The sequence below is a fragment of the Heterodontus francisci genome, chromosome 10 (genome assembly GCF_036365525.1).
Source record: "Heterodontus francisci isolate sHetFra1 chromosome 10, sHetFra1.hap1, whole genome shotgun sequence".
NCBI classification, from domain to species: domain Eukaryota; kingdom Metazoa; phylum Chordata; class Chondrichthyes; order Heterodontiformes; family Heterodontidae; genus Heterodontus; species Heterodontus francisci.
In genome coordinates this window covers 72,440,640-72,468,285 of record NC_090380.1, presented here as the reverse complement: position 1 = coordinate 72,468,285, position 27,646 = coordinate 72,440,640, and the positions used below count along the sequence as shown (strand labels likewise).

The following is a 27,646-nucleotide window of genomic DNA, read 5'->3' as shown; positions in this document are numbered from 1 at the left end:
AGGCACCCACTTGTACTGGGGTATCATTCCACAGGTGTTGGGCATCTTATAACATCTTAACAGTATGACCATTCTTTGTGTGTAAACTCAGCCAGTGAATGTTATTTGACCACGGGGATATCTCAGCTCAGCCAAGTTAGATTTTGGATTGTCAAGACTTAAACAGTGTTTTGACTTGGTTATATAACCTTCCATCTCCAGACATGATACCCTGGAGCTGCCTCAGAAAGATCATATTTACCTTCTGCCCCACGAACAAATCCCTCCATCATCCGCTTCCCAACTTCATGAAGGATAAGAATATAAGAAATAGGAGCAGGAATAGACCATACGGCCCATCGAGCCTGCTCCATCATGCAGTACGATCATGGCTGATCCTTGGTCTCAACTCCACTTTCCAACCTGCTCCCCTTGATTTCCTGAGAGAATAAAAATCTGTCCAGTTCAGCCTTGACTATATTCAACATTGGAGCATTCACAACCCTCTGGGTACAGAATGCCTAAGATTCACAACCATTTGCGTGAAGAAATTTCTCCTTATCTCAGTCCTAAATGATTGTCCCCTTATACTGAGCCTGTGTCCCCGTGTTCTAGAATCCTCAGCCAGATGAAACAACCTCTCAGTGTCTATCCTGTCAAGCCCTTTCAGAATCTTGTATGTTTCAATGCGATCACCTTTCATTCTTCTAAGCTCCAGAGAATATAAACCCAATTTATTCAGCCTCTCATCATAGGACAACTCTCTCATTCAAGAAACCAATCTAGTGAACCTTCGCTGTACCGCCTCCAAGGCAAGTATATCCTTCCTTAAATACGAGATCAAAGCTACTCCAGGTATGGTCTCACCAAAGCCCTGAACAATTGTAGCAAGACCTCTTTATTCTTGTCCTCCAATCTCCTTGGATAGTCACTAGTTAGTCATGAAACAACTGACAAGCATGGGCTAGGCAAAGTGTGTAGCACCAACACCTCAAGTGACAGTGAGTAACTCAATCCACTATAAAATGTGTGCGAGTGCATTGGTACTGTCTTCCTTATTCCTTATTCCAGCTTGGACACACAGCGTACCCCAACAACCAATCGCTGGAAGTGCAGGGTTTCAGCAAATGCACGCTTTTCTCTCTACAACTCAATCGTGATCCAATCCAATGGCTTTACACTGAAAATATTATGCTGCACTCATTTTTAACTCATCAATTACATACTTCATAAGTTGAGATTCTAGCATTACAACTGAAATAGGTTATTTCGTCAATACTTCCACTGCCACAACATATCCAATATTAATATAATCTACATAAAAATGCTTCTTTTAGATAATGAGACAATAACTAGACTAGTGCAGAGAAAATTTTCAGCTCTCAGGCTTTTTTGATGTGAGTACTTACCAAGACGAGTTACCACTGCGACAACATGAGCAGACTGTTTTCCTATTCGCTGCCAATCTCCACCCACGTTCATGATCCATTCAGCCACTGTACAAACATACTCTCCATCATCTAATATCACCGCATTATGTAGTTGCAGCACAAAAGAACCTGGCCGCTGTTTGGTCAGCCTGAGGTCTCCATTAGCACCACGCTTATGGTAGAGTGGACCAATAACCTGAGTACCGTCCTGGTCCAAGCTGATGATATCAGTGACCTGCCCCTGTTTGTTTAATAACTGCCAGGTGACAGAAAGGCGACTGTAGTTTCCGATTGCTGAATGAACATCACAGCTGAACTGCAGCAAGTTACCCTCCAAGACCTTGGTAGTGTTACTGGTAACAGTTGTACTCAGAGAACTTTCTGCAGAAAACAAAATGCTTTTAGTTCAATTTATAGTTATGTATAAAGATATTAGAAACAGAAGTGAGGATTCATCTTGTTTTAGATCATAAAAAAATATATATTTTATGCTTTATTGGAGTTTGTAGCAATACCAATGATTTAACTTTTTAAAAATGGCTTTTATGAATGTTTTCTGGGTAAGATTTCTGTTCTCTTTGTGACAGAACAAGTAATAGTGTAGATTTTTTGATTAGATGTTATTTTAATACTGGCAGTGATCTATTTATTTTATTGCTATAAATCTAGGGTAAACTGCTTGGGATTAACATGCAAATGTAGCAGAGGAAGGAGGGGGGGCAGTGGGGGAAAGGTTAGTTTACTGGTTATTTTTGTCTTTGTCCATATGTGATCGATGATTAGGTCTAGATTGGTTTGACAGATACCAATGTCAATACATGTAATATTGCCAATGTGAGAATTATTTTCCCTAATGGTTGAACCATCAAAAGTAAGATCTATAGTTTCAAAAGCTTCATATTGTGTCAAAATTAGCATCTCTTGCATAAAGAATATGCTGTGTGTTGTTGTTAAATCAACATGATATCCAAGATAACTCCTTTCATTCTGATTTAGCTAGAAGCTGCCTAAATCTGGGGATATATATGACATTGTTTCCTGAGTTCTTCTGTTGAGTTCATGCAGTGGCTGCAGTGAGGCAGGGCCCAGTGTGTGCAATTCTGTGCATTTAAGTAAAAAAAACACAAAAGAGTTTGTTGCTTTGAAGACAATGGCCTGAATTTTGAAAGCTCGCCGCCGATCCTGGTGGCGAGCATAAAAAAAAGCGCGGCGCGCGCTTGAGTTATGCGCCGCTGATCCACCACAATATTTCGTGCAGCGGCTCATTTACATGGAGGGGGCAGACCGCCTGCTCCCAATGACATAGAGGGGGCAGGCACTCTGTCCCTGGCAACAGCGTCCGGTGCCACTCTGCAGGTGCCGGTGTGGGCGCCATTTTTAAACGGCTTCAGGCCCTTCGGACCTCATTAAAATGTTTAAAGTGACAGAATCCTGAAAAATAAAGATAGACATTTATTCACATTCTCAATTCCCTCTCCCTCACCTCCAATGTAATAAATATGTAAGTTACTCTCCCCCCCACAAAAGAAGCATTTTTTTTTTACAGGTCTCGAACTTCCCCTCTGAACTTCATTACCTTTGACCCTCAACCCCTTCCCACCATCCCCACAACCAAAAGGAAGAGTTTTCCCCGCTCACACACCTCCCCCCACCCATTCCTCCCAACACCTGTAAACTTCACTCCTCTCCCCTCCCCAGCAGTGTTCCGCCTCGGATCACCAAACGGAGATTCGAAGTCGCGAGACATCCGGCAACCAGCCAGAATATCGGTGCAGGACGCCCATCGTGAAAGGGTAGGTAACTATTCAGTGATTAACATAGATTTTAATATTGTGTCTTTCATGCAGAGAGATCGACCGTTGACATGCTGTTCTCCCTTCGTCAGATACAGGAGAAATGCCATGAACAACAGATGCCCCTCTACATTGCTTTCATTGATCTCACCAAAGCCTTTGACCTCGTCAGCAGACGTGGTCTCTTCAGACTACTAGAAAAGATTGGATGCCCACCAAAGCTACTAAGTATCATCACCTCATTCCATGACAATATGAAAGGCACAATTCAACATGGTGGCTCCTCAACAGAGCCCTTTCCTATCCTGATTGGCGTGAAACAGGGCTGTGTTCTCGCACCCACACTTTTTGGGATTTTCTTCTCCCTGCTGCGTTCAAGTCCTCTGAAGAAGGAATTTTCCTCCACACAAGATCAGGGGGAAGGTTGTTCAACCTTGCCCGTCTAAGAGCGAAGTCCAAAGTACGGAAAGTCCTCATCAGGGAACTCCTCTTTGCTGACGATGCTGCTTTAACATCTCACACTGAAGAGTGCCTGCAGAGTCTCATCGACAGGTTTGCGGCTGCCTGCAATGAATTTGGCCTAACCATCAGCCTCAAGAAAACGAACATCATGGGGCAGTGTGTCAGAAATGCTCCATCCATCAATATTGGCGACCACGCTCTGGAAGTGGTTCAAGAGTTCACCTACCTAGGCTCAACTATCACCAGTAACCTGTCTCTAGATGCAGAAATCAACAAGCGCATGGGAAAGGCTTCCACTGCTATGTCCAGACTGGCCAAGAGAGTGTGGGAAAATGGCGCATTGACACGGAACACAAAAGTCCGAGTGTATCAGGCCTGTGTCCTCAGTACCTTGCTCTATGGCAGCGCGGCCTGGACAACGTATGTCAGCCAAGAGCCACGTCTCAATTCATTCCATCTTCGCTGCCTCCGGAGAATACTTGGCATCAGGTGGCAGGACCGTATCTCCAACACAGAAGTCCTCGAGGCGGCCAAAATCCCAAGCTTATACACACTACTGAGTCAGCGACGCTTGAGTTGGCTTGGCCATGTGAGCCGCATGGAAGATGGCAGGATCCCCAAAGACACATTGTACAGCGAGCTCGCCACTGGTATCAGACCCACCGGCCATCCATATCTCCGCTTTAAAGACGTCTGCAAACGCAACATGAAATCCTGTGACATTGATCACAAGTCGTGGGAGTCAGTTGCCAGCGTCCGCCAGAGCTGGCGGACAGCCATAAAGGCGGGGCTAAAGTGTGGCGAGTCAAAGAGACTTAGTAGTTGGCAGGAAAAAAGACGCAAGGGGAGAGCCAACTGTGTAACAGCCCCGACAAACAAATTTCTCTGCAGCACCTGTGGAAGAGCCTGTCACTCTAGAATTGGCCTTCATAGCCACTCAAGGCGCTGCTCCACAAACCACTGACCACCTCCAGGCGCTTATCCATTGTCTCTCGAGATAAGGAGGCCAAAGAATATTGAAATTAAGGTTCCGTTGCTGAGTGGCGGTGGGGGGTCTACCCCGAGGCCTCGCGTCACCGGTAAAATGGGGTGGGGCTTCCCGGCGCGAGGCCCATTGGGGGGCCTCTCCCAGAGGTATTTTATGGGCCTCTGCCTGCCATCAGGGGGCTGGTAAAATTCAGCCCAATAATGCTACTTTTAAAAAAAATGCTGTTTCAATTGTGGTTCTGTATAATGTTATTTCAGAAAACATTGTTTTAAATTTTTAGCCTGAACTACACAGTCTGACAGTATTGTGCATTTCATTGGTTTAGAGAGATCATATAATGGCCAGGCCAATTTATTTCCAAAGCATATCCCAATAGTAGACAAGTTAATTTTTTTCCATGCAGATTATTTTCTAGATGAGATCAAGCTTCAGTTCATAGGAAATGTAGAGTTACCTATGGAAGCTGACTTCAGCAGTGATCGTGAATAACAAAGAATATATTAACATTACAAATGAGTGAACTGTTTTCATTGAGCTTGCTGCTTCACAGAGGCTTTTCATTTCCAATTCCTACTTTGAAGCAAAGAGAGGATACAAGCCTGGAAGCTACTATGAGCAATGTTACTGTAACATGTTCATACCAAATTCTATGTTACTAGAGGGATTAACTCGCAAAAAGGGTGGATGGCAGAGGCAAATAAGAGTAAATATGATCATAAATGCAGTTGTTGCCACATTGCCTCTGAATTTAAAATTGTGAATTTGTGAAGTTAGCTCTTTAAAGATAAGATTGGATATCACTAGGTTTTGGTTTTGATCTGCACCTCAATTGTCAGCATAAATGGTAAATTTGGAAACTACATTGCGTTAATGTTATTCCCTTGATCGTCCATCTAATCTTTTTGAAAACCAGAAGTCAGAGCATTTCCAATAAATGAGTGTCAGTGTGAAGCACTTTCATGATTGTTTTCTTTACTTCACAGAAGATTCACATAATTTCATGTGAAGAAATTAAAAATCTGACATTAATGCCATAATGTATTGCTGCTTTTGTGTAAGTAAAGCCACTAGCACTTTTGGGGGAAAGATGAAAGGCAAAAACATCAAAAGGAAATGCTCTCAATGCTAACATTGGATAGTGATTTTCAGTCAACTGTTCTGGTCAGGTTTTGTTTGTGTCTGCCTGAGTAATACAACTGACAGCAGAAGTTGCAGGCGGATCACTGAGATCTTGTACACTGAATTGTCACTACAGCATCTTTTTGATAGCAAAAACTATCTCACTCCAAATCAAAAGTTCTTGTTGCAAACACATGCTTTGCAATAACTTTACTGCACAACAGCAAAACCCTAGTTATAAAAGTTAGTTGGTGAGCTTTTAGACCCCATGACATTGTTTGGGTTTCATTACTCTAATTCCCCTTCATTTTATTCTACATCTTTTTTTCAAATATGTTCTGGGTCTGAAAACTAGGCCACATTAAACCCAGATTCCTTTAGGAAGCGTTAGTAGAAACAAACAGACCCTTATGTAACCATGGGAAAGTTTTTATTTTACGTTTCCTTGTATACTGATAAGAGCTGTGTCACTAAGCAACAATATTTCCACACAGCCTAGAGCAACCTTGACAGTATGAAAACAGCAACTTAACTCTGATTAGATTCTTTGAATTCAAAGTACGAGACATTAGTTGCAGAGAAAGACTACTTGTGACAAAAAGCACACTAACTAGAGGCACTTCTGCAATAAATCAACTTCTTTGTCTGCCTGAAAGGGAATCGCTCTGCAGCTATCAAAAGATTATATAGTTGATACTTCAAGGTACAAAAATATTTTTAGACAGTTACTTACTGACAGGCTGGACATTGATTAATATTTTAGTAGATTTATTAGTGTCTCTGGCAATAAATTCTCCTGTCACTGTTTTCTCATATTCAGTGGCCCGACAATGGTATTTGCCACTATCCTCCAGTTGAACATGGTAGATTTTCAGCAGGTATGTTGTATCAGTCTCTTTTGCAAACCTTACATATCCCAGACGCTCTCTGGTTGTGTAAGCAACATTGACTGTTGGTACAGCATTACGGCCAATGTTGGCAATCTGTGTACCATTAAAAATCCACAAAACAGAGAAATATCGATCCTGTATATTTTGAGCTTCAATGACACATCTTAATTCCATGGTATCTCCAGCTATGAAAACTCTCCTTTCATTCTCCAATTGAACGTTGAAGTTCTTATCTGTAACAGAACATGAACAAGAACATGCAGATAAAATTAGAGCTTGGGAATCCAGCAGTAAAGAATTACAACCAAAAGCTTGTTTTTCAAGTCCTATGACTGTCTGAGATTGTTACCCGTATCTGCCTACTGCAGTTTGTCCTCCCAAACTTCAAAGATTCGCTGCCTCTCTCCTAAGAATTCTGACACTTGCTGGGATATTTCACCTTGCTCTCTGCTGTATTATTGTCACAGAGTCATAACAGCACAGAGGGAGGCCTTTCGGCTCATTGAGCCCATGCCTGCTCTCCGGTAGAGCAATCCAGTTAGTCTCATTCCCCTGCTCTATCCCCGTAGCCCTGCAAGTATATTTCCATCAAGCGCCCACCCAACTTCTTTTTGAAATCATTACTCATCTCTGCTTTCACCACCCTCATAGGCAGTGACTTCCAGGCCATTACCACTCGCTGCATAAAAAAGTTCTTCCTCACATCATGCATCTCCTGCCCAAAACCTTAAATCTGTGTCCCCTAATCCTTGTACCATCGGCTAATGGGAACAGCTTTTCTTTGTCCACCTTATCTAAACCTGTCATAATCTTGTACATATCTATCAAATCACCAATGCTCCAAGGAGAACAATCTCAGCTTTCCCAATCTAACCTTGTAGTTAAAATTCCCCATCCCTGGAACCATTCTGATAAATCTCCTTTGCACCCTCTCAACGACCCTCACATCCATCCTAAAGTGTGGTGACCAGAACTGAACATAATACTCTAGTTGTGGCCTAACCAGAGCTTTATAAAGGCTCAGCATAACTTCCTTGCTTTTGTACTCAATACCTCTATTTACGAAACCCAAGATCCCATACGCTTTGCAATATGCTTTGCTATTGAGGTGGCCATTCTTGTTTAATCAGCCAGGCAGTGACTGTCAACTCAGTTTTCCTGAAAGATCATCGACCTGAAATTTTAACTGCTTCTCTCTCCATAGATGCTGCCTGACGTGCTGTTTTCTGTTTCTTTCAGATTTCCAGCATCCGTACCATTTTGCTTTTGATACTTCTCAATGGGCTTCTTGATCCTGTTCTCACCTGGTGTCCATATGTGCATACTATCAGCAAGAATCACTGAGACAGCAAGAAGGAATAGGAACCCTCCGCACAGTGAGGAGTTTGTCATTTTCCCTGAGCTGCTAAGTGGAGTGCCTCACAACAGTGGAGTACACCAGTTGTGTGCAGCTGTAAGGGACTCCTAAATAGGCAAGAGTGGTACCATCTAAACCAAGCGTTTGACTAAGCAGCTGAGCGTGGCTCATCCTCCAATATTTCTTCCCCATACTTACATGACGTCTACATGGCATCAACGGCTGACATGGCCTGACTTTCAGAACACAACAGTCAGGAGATCACCAGGCATAACCATCCTTAGCTGCTCTGGAACCCTGATTATGATCGTTTTAGCATTACCTTTTTCACATCTTATGTGCCGACAACACATAATTCTCTGCTTATTCCTATAATGGCTATGCTTATTTTGATCACTGCTTTTGAATGATAACCACTTACCAGTAGCTTTTATATTCACAGACGTTTTGTCAGTGCGCTTGGTAGCTATGGTGTACCAAGACCTGTCTGGGTCTTGGATCCACTCTCTAGCCTCACAGTAGAACTCGCCCTGATCAAACGCCTGCAGTTTATAGATGGTTAGTTTGAATGAAGTGACTCCAATCTTATCCAGTCGTACATCTCCTGATGCCTGTCGCTGCTTATATGACTCTCCAGAACGTAGGATGAAATCTCGTGTTAGAGAGATGACCTTGAGATTCTGATCTCTCTTCTGTAGGTACCATGTGACAGCCACGTGTGTGTGCTGTGATGTTTGTTTGGATACGTCACAGAGCAGTTCCAGGGAGTCACCTTCTACTTTATCCAGGGTCTGGGGTACTGATGTTGCACTGAGCGTGTCTGGAATGACTAAGAGGAAGAGACAAAAGTGATTAATGAGGTGGGTGGGGGCAGACATCTCAAAAATGTCTTTGAACAGTTAAGTTCATGCAGGGGTGATTGAGAATTTGACTCCAAAGAAATTGGGTACAGTTTGTTAATTTCTTGGATGAGCAATGCTGGTACACTTTGCCTGCTTTTTTTTGGGAGGGGGGGGGAAACAGGAGGGGGGGGGAGAAAAAGCAGGAACTGTCTGTCTCACTTAACTCTTAAAATATGTTGAATTCTGAACCCTTGGAGGCTGGTTACAGGGCACCACTGATCCTCAGCATGGAGATGCTCACAGGTTAATACTGTTCTTAAGGGTTAAAGGTGTGTTGCAACTGGATATGAAAAGCGAGTGAGAAAAACATATGGAAAATTGGGAAGAGGTGGAGGTTTGCATTATTCAAGAGGAAAAAATCAACCGATGGAACTGCTTTATCAGTAGTATTTTAATCTTTTTGTCTTTCAAATTCTAAGAATTACATTGTGTCTACTAACCTCTGAATGCATTTGTCAGAAACTCTATCATTTTTTAAAATTAGAGAAAGGAATTTCAGACAAATGCAATAAGCATTCATGCACTCATATCCCATGCTGTAATTCCAATGTCCAAGTCTAAAAAAAACAAGTATTAACATCCATACTTCCACAGTAGCTTTTCAGAACATTTTGCTATCTGATGTCCAACTGCACAGAGAGAAATGAATCATTGGGGCCCAGCAGGATTCTCAAAATTCCAAGCCCTGGGCCTAACCCAAATGCTTTCCTGACAGGATGGACATCAGTTCCAAGTACATCATTGTAATTCCGATGCCCTCCTTTGCTGACCCCACAGGAGTTTGCAGAAGCAACGGAAGACATCTAAAGCCACTAGTGGCACAGCTCTGGTACCTGCTTGCCCCATGCAGCTGGAAAACCAATCACCACTGGAGAGAGGGTGTGGTTGCCCAGGAGCTTTCTACCCTCCCACCCCCACCAACCACCCCAGAAGTCTCAATAATGCTCCCCTCGCTCCCCTGTCCAATTTAAAAACAAACTTACCCTTTCTGTAGAGATCAAGGCTGTTCTACATGCATGGATGCCTCTCCCCCAGGTTGAGGTACACTTGAGCCATTGGGGTCCAGTGTGCTGCATCTCACTCAGTGTACCGTCCTCCAGGAATTCAACAAATCCCTGCTGAGCCAGAGAAGTAGGATCTCTCTGCAAAGGCACTGACAATATTGGCCTTGTAAGGAACAGGCAGAGGTTCTGTCCCAAACAAAGCCGACTGGGAAAATCCCACAATTAGCAAGGACCTGACACAACGGAGACACTGCCATATTTTGATTACTTCTGCTGGATTGTTGCTGAATTTACCCATTCCTTGAGGAAATTTGGGACCATTATCTCCATCTGTACCAAATAAATTTGATTAGATTTTTTTTTAACTGTCTTGAAATCTAGGATAGGGTATAACTGTTTGAGAAAGCTCAAGGTCCTAGAATGTCACTGGGATTATTTCATTTATTTCTACTAATATGTTAGAAGAAATATTGTATTTAAGGCAAGAGGCTTCAGTTATGTTATATATTTTTACATGATATTAAATTCAGTACCTCAAATTGTTCTAACAACCACCACCAGTAATCTGTAATTATAAATTCTTTACCCTACACAGCTCAAAATGGTCTCTCAATACAGAACTCAAGACACAGGACCTGAAATGTGCTTCGCCTTGTTCCGTTGGACGTTTAGCTGCTGGTACCACAGAATGTTAACCTTGTCAGATGTCCTGGAGTCAGTTCATTTTAATAATAGATTAGGATGTGAATGTGAGTCTTGCCAAAATCAGGACATAATTGGGAAGCCTTGAAAACCCAGGGTGGGAGAGGAGGGCGGTGTGGGTAGATGCCAGCAGGGTGTGGGAAGGTCAGAAGCAGAGACAGAGCATAATTTTAAAGCCTGTGTATCGTTAAAGAGGCAAGGTTCCTGGAGGAGGGAGGAGGATAGCACCTGACAAGGGAGAAATAATGGTTTCAAACTTTGCAGACTACAATGCGGAGGTGGTGCTGACTGAAATAAGGCAGAAAAGGGATGGAGTCTTGCCATCAGTAGCGCATGTCATGTGGAAGGAGGTGGCAAAGCAAGCAACAGCATCTACATAATGCCAAGTATCATGCCCCCGCAATGTAGGAGAAAATTTAATTAGCTCACCAAGGTAGCAAGGGAATGTGACCTGCCAATTAAGTACCCTGCCAACTTGCTGATGGCCTCAGAGAAAATTCAACACTCTGTGCTCAATGTTGAGGTTCAGCATCATTGGGATTACAAAGAACACATATGTACATGTCAGCTTATCTGTCATAGACCCTCCTGTTTAAAATTCCCACACATCTTGCAATGCAATCCTGCCCTTTGAAGTTCATCTCCAATATCCAAACATCTAATACATCCTTCTATCTCACTACATGCTGACAGTCAAATGAGATAAACATCAAAGAGTGCTGGTGCTATTTAACATTTATGAATTCTTTCAGGAGAAGTTGGCACACAATGCCATAAGGCAGCTCGCCATAGGTAGAGGTCTCTCACACGCCAAGCAATTGACCCAGTTAGAGGAAGAAGCCGTTCCTACCCTAGGAATAACTCCTCATGAGCTGGAAAACCTGGAGGCCATGAGCTCTCAGTCAGTTTGTGAAGGATCATCATTATATTGGAGGCTCTAGTTATGGAAAGAGACACAAGCATAAACAGAACTTATAACTAAAAGATAAGGATAGTAGTAAGCGACAGCAGAAATCTGGTAACAAAAGCTTTTCTTTTGTTTCTTCAGAATCATGAAGCAAAGAGGCAACAAGTCAGGCATTGCAGAAAGGAATTCCTGACCCTTCCATAGCTGGCAGCAGGCTTAGACTCTCAGTCACCCAATCATTTCCATCTCACTGGCTCAAATAAAGTGACTGTCAATCAGCGAAATAGTATAGATGAAGAAATGTCACTGGGTTAGTCACAGAGCACAAGCAATCCAAGAGGCTTAATGTTTGGAACTACAGCTGAGTAGAAGCCAAAGAAAGATCACTGCTAAGCAAGTGAATGATGATCTCAAGAGTTCCTGCCACAGAAAGAAGGATGCTAGTAGAATATCAGACCCATTTGGACAACCTCTCAGACATGCAGCTGTTGACTGGCATAGCAATGAAGCCCAATGTTGTCCCCTGTAGCCCCATCTGAGAGGGCTTTACTTTCATACAGTGCTTGCTGGAGAGAGTGGCAGCAGCAGTAACATCTGCATCTTTGGTCCTAAATTAATTGAATGGAATTAATATGAAAGCAGGTTGAGCAGCACAGAGATTCTCTTTATAGGTGTGTGTTGACAAACAGTGCTTTACGCTTAAGTGAAGGAGTCTTGAATAAACCAGCCACATCTCTCCAGTTGGTTCATCTGCTTCCTCTTATGCCTGATATTCACTCTTGGTGGTGTCACCATCTGTATTCTCAGTCTTCCTCCAGCATCACAAATTGGATGCCTTTCTGGATTGTAAAACGTTGGGCTGGATTTTAAGGAGCCCTTGATGTTGGGATCTGTGGCGTTGGGGGGGATCCTGAAGATAGCCCCGGAGGAGGCCCACCACGGACCTAGACTCCGGCAGTGTCCAGCCCGATCCTTCCAGGGGCAGCGGGTCACCGTGGCAGCCCCCCTGGTGCTTGGCGATGGGAGCACAATCACCATATGCAAATAAAGTATATTAATAGATTTGCATGTGCCTATCATTAGTCTTGATGTCCTGCTGCGATCTTCAGCCCGGCGGCCGGCACTCCCGCGCCTTCGGATCCCCATCCAGGGAAACAAGGGACAACACCGTTCGGAGGGGGTAGGAGGTAAGTTTATCAGTGAGGGAGGGGGTGGTCAAATTAACATCATATGTGTAGGGGATGGTGGGAAGGGTTGTAGTTTAAAGTTTGTGCAAGTTTGGTGGGGGGGGACAGTCAGGCGGTAAAGGTAAGTGTTTGGGGGGGGAAGGGCAAATAATTAATTTAATTGTTCTTGGGGTATGAGAGAGAATGTGTTTATTTAATTTCATCAAATCTTTCTTGAAATATTTAAATATGCTGGAAGGGCTAAAAGCCCTTTAAGAATGATGTCAGCGCCTGCGCACTAACAGCTGATGCATTACTGGAGATGGACAGCCCACCCCCTCCACGTGATCGAGGGAGTGAGGCAGACAGGTGACCCGCCCTGGCTATTTAAATGAGCCACTGCACTTGGAACCGCGTCGGCTCTTTGCTGAGTGGCCCACGCAGTCAGGCCGCCATTTTCAATCGCCCACCGCTGAAATCGGCATTATAAAATTCAACCCATTGTGTCATGCTTAAGAGAAGTGCGACATTTAAAAAAAGACTAAAATTGAAGAATTATAAAAATTGACTTTGTCTTTTCAGGAAAATGGACAATGCTTCAAAAGATAGTCTCATGCGTATTCGAATATTGCCACACAGTCTGTTTAGAACAAAGAATACCTTTAAAATAGAGGTGTCAATTGCACCCATCCTAAAACATTCCTGAATTGAATGGGTTCTTCTGCAACAAAAAAAGGTGTGAAGTAGCCACATCTTGGGCAATTGTGGGTCACCACAGGGAGGGTGATCCCTGTGGCCCAGCAGAGGCGAGACGTAACAAACTTTTACTTTAAAAGGCAGCCCTAGAGAACGAGAGACCAAGAAAAAAGCATTCAGGAAGCTTATTTCCAGCTAACAAGGTTGGGAGTAATCCAGCAAGCCAGAATGGAAAAACCCTGCTGTAGAATTCTATGTTTTTACTTACACAGTGAATTAGAGTTATCCACTGTCTTCAACTGAATTTTCAACCAAGAGAGAAATCTACAAACACCTCAGGCCTGCAACCAACGAGAACTTGACTTCTGAGAGAATTGAACAGGTTTACCATGAACCCCTGAAACCTACCCCACTTAAATCTACTTATCCCTTGTCCTCTCTGTCTCCTCTTGTGTGTGTATGTATGTGTGTGCGCGCATGCACGAGAGTGAGTGCGTGAGTGGATGCAGTTGCGACAATTTCGGGATAAGTTGTATTGATCAATAAATAATTGATTTTCTGTTTTTAAACCGACAAGAAAACCTGTCACTGTCTGTTTATTTGATAAATAATACACAGAAGGGTTAAACCCTAATAACAAAAAAAAACTTGGTGAAGTAGTTGAATCAGAAACTAGGGTCATGAATCTAAAGAAAGGAAACTACGACGGTATGAGGCGCGAGTTGGCTATGGTAGATTGGGGAACTTTACTAAAAGGGTTGACGGTGGATAGGCAATGGATACTATTTAAAGAACATGTGCATGAATTACAACAATTATTCATTCCTCTCTGGTGCAAAAATAAAACCGGAAAGGTAGCTCAACCAATAAAATTGCCAGAAAAGGCAGCAAGTCTGAGGATTGGGAGCAGTTTAGAATCCAGCAAAGGAGGATAAAGAGGTTGATTAAGCAAGGGATAATAGAGTATGAGAGTAAACTTGCGGGGAAATAAAAACTGACTGTAAAAACTTCTATAAATATGTGAAGAAAAAAAATTAGTGAAGACAAATGTAGGTCCCTTACAGTCAGAAACAGGGGAAATTATAATGGGGAACAAATAAATGGCAGAACAATTAAACAGATACTTTGGTTCTGTTTTCACAAAGGAGGACACAAATAACCTTCCAGAAATACACGTTAGGGCGGCACAGTGGCGCAGTGGTTAGCACCGCAGCCTCACAGCTCCAGGGACCCGGGTTCGATTCTGGGTACTGCCTGTGTGGAGTTTGCAAGTTCTCCCTGTGTCTGCGTGGGTTTTCTCCGGGTGCTCCGGTTTCCTCCCACAAGCCAAAAGACTTGCAGGTTGACAGGTAAATTGGCCATTATAAATTGTCACCAGTATAGGTAGGTGGTAGGGAAATATAGGGACAGGTGGGGATGTTTGTGGGGAATATGGGATTAGTGTAGGATTAGTATAAATGGGTGGTTGATGTTCGGCACAGACTCGGTGGGCTGAAGGGCCTGTTTCAGTGCTGTATCTCTAATCTCTAATCTAATCTAAAAAAATGTTAGGGAACCAAGGGTCCAATGAGAGGGAGGAACTGAAGGAAATCAGTATTAGTAAAAAAAAGTGCTCGGGAAATTAATGGGGTTAAAGGCTGATAAATCCCCAGGGCCTGATAATCTACACCCCAGAGTAATAAAGGAAGTGGCCCTGGAAATAGCGGATGCATTGGTGGTCATCTTTCAAAATTCTACTGACTCTGGAGAGTTTCTACAGATTGGAGGGTGTCAAATGTAACCCCACAATTTAAAACAGGAGGGAGAAAAACTGAATTACGGATCAGTTAGCCTTACATCAGTAGTGGGAAAAATGCTAGAGTCTATTATAAAGGATGTGATAGCAGAACATCTGGAAAGCATAAACGGGATTGGATAAAGTCAGCATGGGTTTACGAAAGGGAAGTCATGCTTAACAAATCTATTGGAGATTTTTGAGGATGTAACTAGTAGAATAGATAAGGGAGAACCAGTGGATATGGTGTATTTGGATTTTCAGAAGGCTTTTGATAAGGTCCCACATAAGAGGTTAGTGGGCAAAATTAAAGCACATGGGATTGGGGGTAATATAGTGGCATGGATTGAGAATTGGTTGACAGACAGGAACCAGAGAGTAGAAATAAACGGGTCTTTTTCTGGGTGGCAGGCAGTGACTAGGGGGGTATCAGTGCTTGGGCAGGGATCAGTGCTTGGGCCCCAGCTATTCACAATATATATTAATGACTTGGGTGAGGGAACTAAATGTAACATTTCCAAGTTTGCAGACGACACAAAGCTGGGGGGGGGGGGGGGGGGTGGGAGTGGGTGGTGGTGGTGGAATGTGAGCTGTTGGGAGGATGCAAGAGGCTCCATTACGATTTGGACAAGTTGGGTGAGTGGGCAAATGCATTACAGATGCAGTATAACGTGGATCAATGTAAGGTTATCCACTTTGGTTGTAAAAACAGAAAAGCAGATTATTATCTGAATGGTGATAGATTGGGAAAGGGGGAGGTGCAACGAGACCTGGGTGTCCTTGTACACCAGTCGCTGAAAGCAAGCATTCAGGTGCAGCAAGCAGTTAGGAAGGCGAATGGTATGTTGGCCTTCATTGCAAGAGGATTTGAGTACAGGAGCAAGGATGTCTTACTGCAGTTATACAGGGCCTTGGTGAGACCACATCTGGAGTATTGTGTGCAGTTTTGCTCTCCTTATCTGAGGAAGGATGTTCTTGCCATGGAGGGAGTGCAAAGAACATTTACTAGGCTGATTCCTGGGGTGGCAGGCTTGACGTATGAGGAGAGATTGGGTTGACTAGGCCTTTATTCACTAGAGTTTAGAAGAATGAGAGGGGATCTCATAGAAACCTATAAAATTCTAATAGGACTAGACAGGCTAGATGCAGGGAGGATGTTCTTGATGGCTGGGGTGTCCAGAACCTGGGTCACAGTCTCAGGATACGGGGTAAGCCATTTAGAACCGAGATGAGGAGAAATTTCTTCACTCAGGGTGGTGAACCTGTGGAATTCTCTACCGCAGAAGGCAGTGGAGGCCAAGTCATTAAATATATTCAAGAAGGAAATAAATATATTTCTGAATGCCAAAGGGACCAAGGGATATGGAGAGAAAGCAGGAACAGGGTACTGAATTAGATGATCAACCATGATCTTTTTTGAATGGCGAGGCAGGCCCGAAGGGCTGAATGGCCTACTCCTGCTACTGCAGTCAGGGATATGGGGATAGCGTGTTGAGGTAGATGATCGGCCATGATCTAATTGAATGGCGGAGCAGGCTCAATGGGCTGAGTGGTCTACTCCTGCTCCTATGTTCCGATGAGGGAGGTGAACTAGAGGTGTGCAAAGGAAACCCGACCCAAGTCCGAATGCGGGACCCGGAAGCCCGACCCGACCGACCCAAACCCGACACATGCCGTCGGATCCCGTCAGGGGTCAGGTCGGGTAGCAGGCCTTTACCCACGTACTGATGTAAAGGCCTGCCACCCGACCCGACCCCAACGGGTCCCGATGACGTGTCGGGTTCGGGTCGGGTCGGACCTCCGGGTCCAGAATTCAGGCTCGTGTCAGTTTTCCTTTGCACACCTCTAAGGTGAACATTGGGAACCACCCAAACCACTCACCATGTGGCTGTAACAGTCGCAAGACACAACAGGCTATCAAAATCTGTGATACCACGTGAGGAGCATAATGAAGGGACTTCTATTAACTCGATAGGCTTCTGAACTTTTCTTTGAGCATTCCTATATTTGCTCAATGGGAATTCTTGTACTCATGTAAGCTTCACTATATCTCTCTTCTGCTGCTTTGGGGGCCCTCTGGAGTGACAACATGAGCCATGGCAAGAATAGGTAGAATTTGTCTCAAGGACCCATCCGAATAAAAACACTACCGTCACAGAGTTATTGGAGCTGTTATTCTACTCAGGACAAAATCTGAAGTAAATCTTCTTTGGCCTCCTTGTCTCGGGAGACAATGGGTAAGCGCCTGGAGGTGGTCAGTGGTTTGTGGAGCAACGCCTGGAGTGGCTATAAAGAGTGACAGACTCTTCCACAGGTGCTGCAGATAAAATTGGTTGAAAAGGGCTGTTTCACAGATGGCTCTCCCCTTGCGCCTCTGTCTTTTTTCCTGCCAACTGCGAAGTCTCTTCGACTCGCCACACTTTAGCCCCGCCTTTATGGCTGCCCACCAGCTCTGGCGATCGCTGGCAACTGACTCCCACGACTTGTGATCAATGTCACAGGACTTCATGTCGCATTTGCAGACGTCTTTAAAGCAGAGACATGGACGGCCGGTGGGTCTGATACCAGTGGCGAGCTCGCTGTACAATGTGTCCTTGGGGATCCTGCCATCTTCCATGTGGCTCACATGGCCAAGCTATCTCAAGCACCGCTGACTCAGTAGGGTGTATAAGCTGGGGATGTTTGCCGCCTCGAGGACTTCTGTGTTGGAGATACAGTCCTGCCACCTGATGCCAAGGATTCTCCGGAGGCAGCGAAGATGGAATGAATTGAGATATCGCTCTTGGCTGACATACGTTGTCCAGCCCTCGCTGCTGTAGAGCAAGGTAGTGAGGACACAGGCTTGATACACGCGGACTTTTGTGTTCCGTGTCAGTGCGTCTTTTTCCCACACTCTCTTGGCCAGTCTGGACATAGCAGTGGAAGACTTTCCCATGCGCTTGTTGATTTCTGCATCGAGAGACAGGTTACTGGTGATAGTTGAGCCTTGGTAGGTGAACTCTTGAACCACTTCCAGAGCGTGGTTGCCGATATTGATGGATGGAGCATTTCTGACGTCCTGTCCCATGATGTTCGTTTTCTTGAGGCTGATGGTTAGGCCAATTTCGTTGCAGGCAGCCGCAAACCTGTCGATGAGATTCTGCAGACACTCTTCAGTGTGAGATGTTAATGCAGCATCGTCAGCAAAGAGAAGTTCCCTGATGAGGACTTTCCGTACTTTGGTCTTCGCTCTTAGACGGGCAAGGTTGAACAACCTGCCACCTGATCTTGCGTGGAGGAAAATTCCTTCTTCTGATGACTTGAACGCATGTGAGAGCTGCAGGGAGAAGAAAATCCCAAACAGAGTAGGTGTGAGAACACAGCCCTGTTTCACGCCACTCAGGATAGGAAAGGAGTCTGATGAGGCGCCGCTAAGCTGAATTGTGCCTTTCATATTGTCATGGAATGAGGTGATGATAATGAGGTGACATCCAATCTTTTCTAGTAATCTGAAGAGACCACGTCTGCTGACGAGGTCAAAGGCTTTGGTGAGATCAATGAAAGCAATGTAGAAGGGCATCTGTTGTTCACGGCATTTCTCCTGTAGCTGATGAAGGGAGAACTGCATGTCAATGGTGGATCTCTCTGCTCGAAAGCCACACTGTGCCTCAGGGTAGACACGCTTGGCCAGCTTCTGGAGCCTGTTTAAAGTGACTCGAGTGAAGACTTTCCCCACTATGCTGAGCAGGGAGATTCCACGGTAGTTGTTGCAGTCACCGCGGTCACCTTTGTTTTTATCGAGGGTGATGATATTGCATCGCACATGTCCTGTGGTACTGCTCCCTCATTCCAGCACAGGCAAAGTATTTCGTAGAGTGCTGAGAGTATAGCAGGCTTAGCAGTCTTAATTATTTCAGGGGTAATGCCATCCTTCCCAGGGGCTTTTCCGCTGGCTAGAGAATCAATGGCATCACGAGTTCCAATTTTGTTGGCTGTACGTCCAGCTCATCCATGACTGGTAGAGGCTGGGCTGCATTGAGGGTGGTCTCAGTGACAACATTCTCCCTGGAGTACAGTTCTAAGTAGTGCTCAACCCAGCGGTCCATTTGCTTACATTGGTTAGTGATTGTGTCCCCTGATTTAGATTTGAGGGGGGCGATCTTCTTGATGGTTGGCCCAAAAGCTCTCTTAATGCCATCATACATTCCTCTGATGTTTCCGGTGTCAAAGGCCAGCTGAATGTGACTGCATTGGTGTTGCCAGTAGTCATTTGCGCAGCGCCTGGCTGTTCTTTGTGCAGCGCTTCTGGCTGTTTTAAGTGCTACGGATGTTAACTCACTGGGGGCTTTCTTGTAATTCAGTAGTGCAATGTGCTTAGCGGCTAAGAAAGGTTCCAGCTCTTCAAAGTGAGATTGAAACCAGTCTGCATTCCGCTTCACGCATTTGCCATAGGTGGTCATAGCTGACTCATAGATGGCGTCTCTGATGTGGGCCCACTTGGTCTCTGCATCCCCTGTGGGAGTGTTTTGAAGGGCTTTTTCAAGTGAATTTAGAAATTTTTGTAACAACTGTGAATAAGAAATTCTGCTCGTGTTGATGCTCGGGTGGCCCTTCTGCTTGGAGTGATGCATCTTCTTTGGTTTGAGTCTAACCTTGCTGCACACCAGGGAGTGGTCGGTGTCGCAGTCCACATTGTGGAAGCTGCGTGTGGTTTGAACGCTGTTTAAAGAGGTTCGCCTTGTGACGATGAGGTCCAGCTGGTGCCAACGACGTGATCTTGGGTGCCTCCAAGAAACCTGGTGACAGGGTTTAGTGTGAAAGAACGAGTTGGTGATGCAGAGGTTATGATAGCTACACAACTCAAGCAGTCTCTGTCCATTCTCATTCATCCTTCCAATGCCATAGCGCCCAAGGCAGGAAGGCCATGAGTCATGGTTGGCCCCAACCCTGGCATTAAAGTCCCCCAGCAGGAACAGATGTTCGGTATTGGGGATGCTACTAATGATATTATGGAGTTCATCGTAGAACTGGTCTTTAGCTTCAGGTGGGGAGCAGAGTGTTGGAGCATAGATGCTGAGTAGGTGTACTGGACCAGAGGCAGTGAACAGTCGGATGGACAGTATGCGTTCTGAGCCATTTGAAGGTGGCTCTATCAAGCTGAGCAAAGAGTTTCTGATGGCGAAGCCCACTCCATGCTGTCCCATCCTAATAAAAACACTACCGTCACAGAGTTAATTGGAGCTGTTATTCTACTCAGGACAAAATCTGTCGTAAATACTGTGTATAATTAGATGACAAGGAAGTGAAGCAAATGATGTTTGCATGAAGGTATTTGAAATGACAGTTATTTAGTTGCATAAAATGAAAAGGTCAATTTTAGATTCTGACAAATATTTGTTACTTCCATTTATTTGTTTTTTTTTTCAGGAATGCTACAAAACCTTTTATTAAACAAAACAGTTCAGTGAATTAAAAAGAACAAATTACCTGATATTGCAAATTATGATCACAAATTCTTTAATACATATATACACAATACAAACACCTTCGTCCACAAATAACATCACAGAATGCATCTTACATTGCCTAACAAATTAGATTGTGTAAGTACTACAGAGAGTTAGACATCATCTTCAATTGCTAATGATAATCCTGGTACAGCATTGCAGTAAAAACACATATTAAGTTGTGCACAGCTGCGATCCTGAAACTTTTTCTAATTTTCCCTTCCCAAGAAATTGCTGATTTTGGTGTCTTTTCATTTAACTTTCAGTGCAGCTGACTTAATTTGCTTAAGAAAAATGCAGATGAACTGAACATCCAAATCAAGCTGGCTTGCCAAATTTCGGCGACGCACGGTTGATTGCATAGAATTTAACAGCTGTGAAACATTTCCGTGTAACAGACATGCCAGTCTGGATTTTCCAATTGGGCTTATGCCTAACTGAAAGTAGGGTGGGGTGAGATTCCACCTGACTAAAGAGATAAGTGCCAACCCTGCTAGAATTTCAGGAAAGGTCTCGCATCAGAAACACCTTTTTGTGTGAGTCCACACATTTCAGAGCAAGAAATAGCATGCTGATGTAGGATTTAAAGGTTTACTGCAGCTTAAAGGAGTAGGGATCATCATTACTTTGTCTGTTCAGTTAAGGGTCTGCCATTATAGAATGGTTGCCAGATTTTCAGGAGGGCAAACAGGGAAAATACTGTTACAGAAAGTAAGGCAAAGTTAGGCAATAATCTTTGGCGCTGAGTGCTGCAGGTTCCCAGGATAGCTTCCCAGAGGCAATGATAGAAGATTATAAAGACAATGAGTGTCAACTCTACAGCCTGCTGCTTAGCTAGGCCTTTCCAGAAGTTTGATAACCTTAAGACAACAGCCAAATAAGAGAAGCCACCAATACCTTCCAAGAATGTATCATAATAAGCATGCCTATCATTTACAACGATTTCTCCATCTCACTGTATTAAGTGCTTTCATAAATTAACATCAATGCCCATGGGGCTAAACAGTATGTGACAGCCCCAATATAACCCACAAGTGTTATCATTCAATCTTTACATCCATACACCCTGCAAAAGCCTTGGACGGCATGTTGTGTGCACTTATTTTCAAATTACAACACCTGTGTTTTACTGCATGTTATAAGAATAAAACAGAATTCAGACCTTTTGCATTCTTTTTCCAAGATGAAGAGAGCCCATAATGCTAGAGAGAGCTGCAATAGGTGGCAACCTCACAAACAACCTATAATATCTTGTGAGCAAAAAGTGCAGCAATTCCTTATAAGCGAGCCCGTAAGGGTGTCAAAACCTGGGAAGTAATAGGAGATGTAACTGCTGCAGGTTTATGATAAACATCTGCTTCTCTTCCTTCTCATTCAATTGTGTCCCACTATAACTGTCAGCAACCATATCATGAGAGGCTCAGGTCACAAGGGAATACTGTTCATCAAGAAACCATTCCAACCTCATGCCTCATTATTTCTTTTCTGTCTCTTAACGTTGCTGAGAAACAGCATACGAGTTCCAACACATATGGCCTTGGCAGCGCTTCAAAGCACGCACTGTTTTAACCAACTGATCCAAGCTCAGAGAGGTCTATGCCGAGGAAGTTAAAGTGAGAAAAAGGATAGTGTGCTGGGAGACACAAAGAATGTGAAAGGGCAGGAGAAGCAGCTAATGGCACTAGGAAGACAACATTCCTAGAAGGAAGGTCAGGTTGCATTGCTTCTTGGCTGAAGAGTCAACATAGAAACATAGAAAATAGGAGCAGGAGTAGGCCATTCGGCCCTTTGAGCCTGCTCCGCCATTCATTATAATCATGGCTGATCATCCAACTCAGTCACCTGTTCCCGCATTCACCCCATATCCTTTGATCCCTTTAAACCCAAGAGCTATATCTAACTCCTTCTTGAAAACATACAATGTTTTGGCCTCAACTGCTTTCCGTGGTAGCAAATTCCACAGGTTCACCACTCTCTGGGTGAAGTAATTTCTCCTCATCTCAGTCCTGAAAGGTTTACCTCGTATCCTTAGAATATGACCCCTGGTTCTGGACTCTCCCACCATCGGGAACATCTTTCCTGCATCTACCCTGTCAAGTCCTGTTAGAATTTTATAGGTTTCTATGAGATCCCCCCTCACTCTTCTGAACTCCAGCGAATATAATCCTAACCGACTCAATCTCTCCTCATACGTCAGTCCCGCCATCCCAGGAATCAGTCTGGTAAACCTTCGCTGCTCTCCCTATTTAGCAAGAACATCCTTCCTCAGATAAAGAGACCAAAACTGCACACAATACTCCAGGTGTGGCCTCACCAAGGCCCTGTATAATTGCAGCAAGACATCCCTGCTCCTGTACTCGAATCCTCTGGCTATGAAGGCCAACAAACCATTTGCCATTTTTACCGCCTGTTGCACCTGCATGCTTACCTTCAGCGACTGGTGTACGAGAACACCCAGGTCTCGCTGCATATTCCCCTCTCCCAGTTTATAGCCGTTCAGATAATAATCTGCCTTTCTGTTTTTGCTACCAAAGTGGATAGCCTCACATTTATCCACATTCTACTGCATCTGCCATGCATTTACCCACTCACTTAACTCGTCCAAATCACCCTGAAGGCTCTCTGCATCCTCCTCACAACTCACCCTCCCACCCAGCTTTGTGTCATCTGCAAATTTGGAGATATTACATTTAGTTCCCTCATCTAAATCATTAATATATATTGTGAATAGCTGGAGTCCTAGCGGTACCCACTAGTCACTGCCTGCCATTCGGAAGAAGACCTGTTTATTCCTACTCTTTCTTTCCTGTCTGCCAACCAATTTTCTATCCATTGCAATACACTACCCCCAATCCCATGTGCTTTAATTTACCCACTAATCTCTTATGTGGGACTTTGTCGAAAGCCTTCTGAAAGTTCAAATAAACCACATCCACTGGCTTCCCCTCATCAACTCTATTAGTACATCCTCCAAGAATTCTAGTATATTTGTCCAGCATGATTTCCCTTTCATCAATCCATGCTGACTCTGCCCGATTCTACCACTGTTCTCCAAGTGCTCTGCTATAAAACCTATAATGGACTCTAGAATTTTACCCACTACCGACGTCAGGCTGACTGGTCTATAATTCCCTGCTTTCTCTCTACCTCCCTTTTTGAGTACTGGGGTTACATTAGCTACCCTCCAATCTGTAGGAACTGTTCCAGAGTCTATAGAATCTTGGAAGATGACCACCAATGCATCCACTATTTCTAGGGCCACTTCCTTAAGTACTCTGGGATGTAGATTATCAGGCCCTGGAGATTTATCGGCCTTCAATCCCATCAATTTCCCCAACACCATTTCTCTACTAATACTGATTTCCTTCAGTTCCTCCCTCTCACTAAACCCTGTGTTCCCCAACATTTCTGGTATGATATTTGTGTCCTCCTTTGTGAAGACAGAACCAAAGTATGCATTTAGTTGGTCAACCATTTCTTTGTTCCCCATAATAAATTCCCCTGTTTCTGACTGTAAGGGATTTACATTTGTCTTCACCAATCTTTTTCTCTTCACATACCAATTGAAAAGTTTACAGTCAGTTTTTATGTTCCCCGCATGTTTACTCTCGTACTCTATTTTCCCCTTCTTAATCAAACCCTTGGTCCTCCTTTGCTGAATTCTAAACCGCTCCCCATCCTCAGGTCTGTTGTTTTTTCCGGTGAATTTGTATGCCTCTTCCTTGGATCTAATGCTATCTCTAATTTCCCTTGTGAGCCATGGTTTGGCTACCTTTCCCATTTTACTTTTGCACCAGACAGGAATAAACAATTGTTGCAGTTCATCCATGTGCTCTTTAAATGTTTGCCATTGCCTATCCACCGTCATCCCTTGAAGTAACGTTTCCCTATCCATCATGGCCAACTCACGCTTCATACCTTCGTAGTTTCCTTTATTAAGATTCAGGATCCTTGTCTCAGAATCAAATATGTCACTCTCCATCTTGATGAAGAATTCTATCATATTATGGTCGCTTATCCCCAAGCAGTCTTGCACATCTAGATTGTCAATTATTCTTCTCTCATTACACAATACCCAGTCTAGGATGGCCTGTTCACTTGTTGGTTCCTCAACGTATTATTCCAGAAAACCATCCCGTATACACTCCATGAATTCCTCCTCTATGGTATTGTGACGAATTTGATTTGCCCAATCTATATGCAGATTAATGTCACCCATAATTACAGATGTTCCTTTATCGCATGCGTCTCTAATTTCCTGTTTAATGCCATTCTCAACATCACCACTGCAGTTTGTGGGTCTATATCCAACCCCCACTAATGTTTTTTGCCTCTTAGTGTTTCTCAGCTCTACCCAAACAGATTCCACATTGTCAGAGCTAATATTTATTTTTTGTTCATTCATGGGATGTGGGCGACGCTGGCCAGGCCAGCATTTATTACCCATCCCTAATTGCCCTTGAGAAGGTGGTGGTGGGCTGCCTTCTTGAACCGCTGCAGTCCATTTGGGGTAGGTATACCCACAGTGCTGTTAGGAAGGGAGTTCCAGGATTTTGACCCAGCGACAGTGAAGGGACGGCGATATAGTTCCAAGTCAGGATGGTGTGTGACTTGGAGGAGAACTTGCAGGTGGTGGTGTTCCCATGTATTTGCTGCCCTTGTCCTTCTAGTTGGTAGAGGTCGCGGGTTTGGAAGTTGCTCTCAAAGGAGCCTTGGTGCATTGCTGCAGTGCATTTTGTAGATGGTACACACTGCTGCCACTGTGCGTCGGTGGTGGAGGGAGTGAATGTTTGTAGATGGGGTGCCAATCAAGCGGGCTGCTTTGTCCTGGATGGTGTCGAGCTTCTTGAGTGTTGTTGGAGCTGCACCCATCCAGGCAAGTGGAGAGTATTCCATCACACTCCTGACATGTGCCTTGTAGATGGTGGACAGGCTTTGGGGAGTCAGGAGGTGAGTTACTCGCCACAGGATTCCTAGCCTCTGACCTGCTCTTGTAGCCACGGTATTTATATGGCTACTCCAGTTCAATTTCTGGTCAATGGTAGCCCCTAGGATGTTGATAGTGGGGGATTCAGCGATGGTAATGCTGTTGAATGTCAAGGGGAGATGGTTAGATTCTCTCTTGTTGGAGATGGTCATTGCCTGGCACTTGTGTGGCGCAAATGTTACTTGCCATCTATAAGCCCAAGCCTGGATATTGTCCAGGTCTTGCTGCATTTCTACACGGACAGCTTCAGTATCTGAGGAGTCACGAATGGTGCTGAACATTGTGCAATCATCAGCGAACATCCCCACTTCTGACCTTATGATTGAAGGAAGGTCATTGATGAAGCAGCTGAAGATGGTTGGGCCTAGGACACGACCCTGAGGAACTCCTGCAGTGATGTCTTTCCTCACTATTGTGTTAATTTCCTCTTAAACCAGAAATGCAACTCCACCGCCTTTTGCTTTTTGTCTGTCCTTTCTAAATACCCCTAGATGTTCATTTCCCATCCCTGGTCACCCTGCAGCCATATCTCTGTAATCCTGAGTATATCATACCCATTTACATGTATTTGCGCGATTAATTCATCCACTTTATTGCGAATGCTCCACGCGTTAAGGCACAAAGCCTTAAGGCGTGTCTTTTTAACATTACTTCTCCCCTTTCCACTATTTTTCACTGTGACCCTGTTTGATTCTGGCCCTTGATTTCTCTGCCTATCACTTTTCTTATTCCCCTTACTGTCTTTTGTTCTTGTCCTTGATCCCCCCCCTCCTCTGACTCCTTGCAAAGGTTCCCATCCCCCTGCTATTTTAGTTTAAACCCTCCCCAGCCACTCTGGCAAATACTCCCCCTACGACATCAGTCCCGGTCCTGCCCAGGTGTAACCCGTCCAGTTTGTACTGGTCCCACCTCCCCCAGAACTGGTCCCAATGTCCCAGGAATCTAAAACCCTCCCCCTCACACCATCTCTTCAGCCACGTATTCATTTGATATATCTTGCTATTTCTACTCTGACTAGAGCATGTGGCACTGGTAGTAATCCTGAGATCACTACCTTTGAGGTCCTACTTTTCAACTTACTTCCTAATTCCCTATATTCTGCTTTTAGGACCTCATCCTTTTTTTTACCTACGTCGTTTGTACCTATGTATACCACGACCACGGACTGTTCACCCTCCCCCTTCAGAATGTCCTGTAACCGCTCTGAGACATCCTTCACCCTAGCACCAGGGAGGCAACATACCATCCTGGAGTTTCGTTTGTGGCCACAGAAACACCTATCTATTCCCCTTACAATTGAATCCCCTATAACTATTGAATTCCCGCACTTTTTACTCTTTCCCTGTGCAGCAGAGCCAACCGTGGTGCAACGAATTGGGCTGTTGCTGCTGTTGCTTTCCCCTGAGACACTATTCCTCCCAACAGTATCCAAAGCAGTATATCTGTTTTGCAGGGGAATAGGCACGGGAGAATTCTGCACTGCCTGCCTAGTCCTCTTTTTCTACCTGGTGGTCACCCATTCCCTTCCTGCCTGTGGAGTCTGAGCCTGCGTCGTGACCACCTCTCTATACATGTTATCCACGATACTCTCTGCCTCGCGGATGCTCCACAGTATCCCAAGCCGCCGCTCCAGCTCTGAAACCCGTGCTTCCAGTAAGGAGATCAGGATTTCGAGTCCAGTTTTTAAAAGCACTTTGAGCCCAATTTTACCTCTGTGCAAGTGGGTGGGTTTTGAATGGGTTAAAATCAGGCCCTTTATTTCCAAAGTTTCAAGCACTGGTGCTGGCACTGGCAGCCATGACAAACAAGGTGCTGCAGGTGGAGTCCACTTAGCAGCATATGCAGGACAACTCTGCAACCTAGCAGGTCTTCTTAGAACATGTGGCACTGCAAGGAGTGGTAACTCAGGGGTGCTCCAAGCCCCTTACTGCTGCCCCAATGAAGATCAGCTGACAGCACAAGACTGGCCTGTGTGGCACAGCCACTCACAGGACAAATGTACAA

General features: G+C 44.4%; 1 protein-coding gene across 1 annotated transcript in view; it reads right to left on the bottom strand.

The window, feature by feature from the left end:
• The window catches only part of igsf3 (immunoglobulin superfamily, member 3), a 196,570-nt gene that overhangs the window by 46,215 nt on the left and 122,709 nt on the right, over positions 1-27,646 (bottom strand). The window contains exons 3-5 of the mRNA XM_068040735.1: positions 8,440-8,847; positions 6,505-6,894; positions 1,389-1,790 (exon numbers count right to left, since the gene is read on the bottom strand). Coding sequence (XP_067896836.1) covers positions 1,389-1,790; positions 6,505-6,894; positions 8,440-8,847 — 1,200 coding nt within the window. The remainder of the gene's footprint in view (positions 1-1,388; positions 1,791-6,504; positions 6,895-8,439; positions 8,848-27,646) is intronic.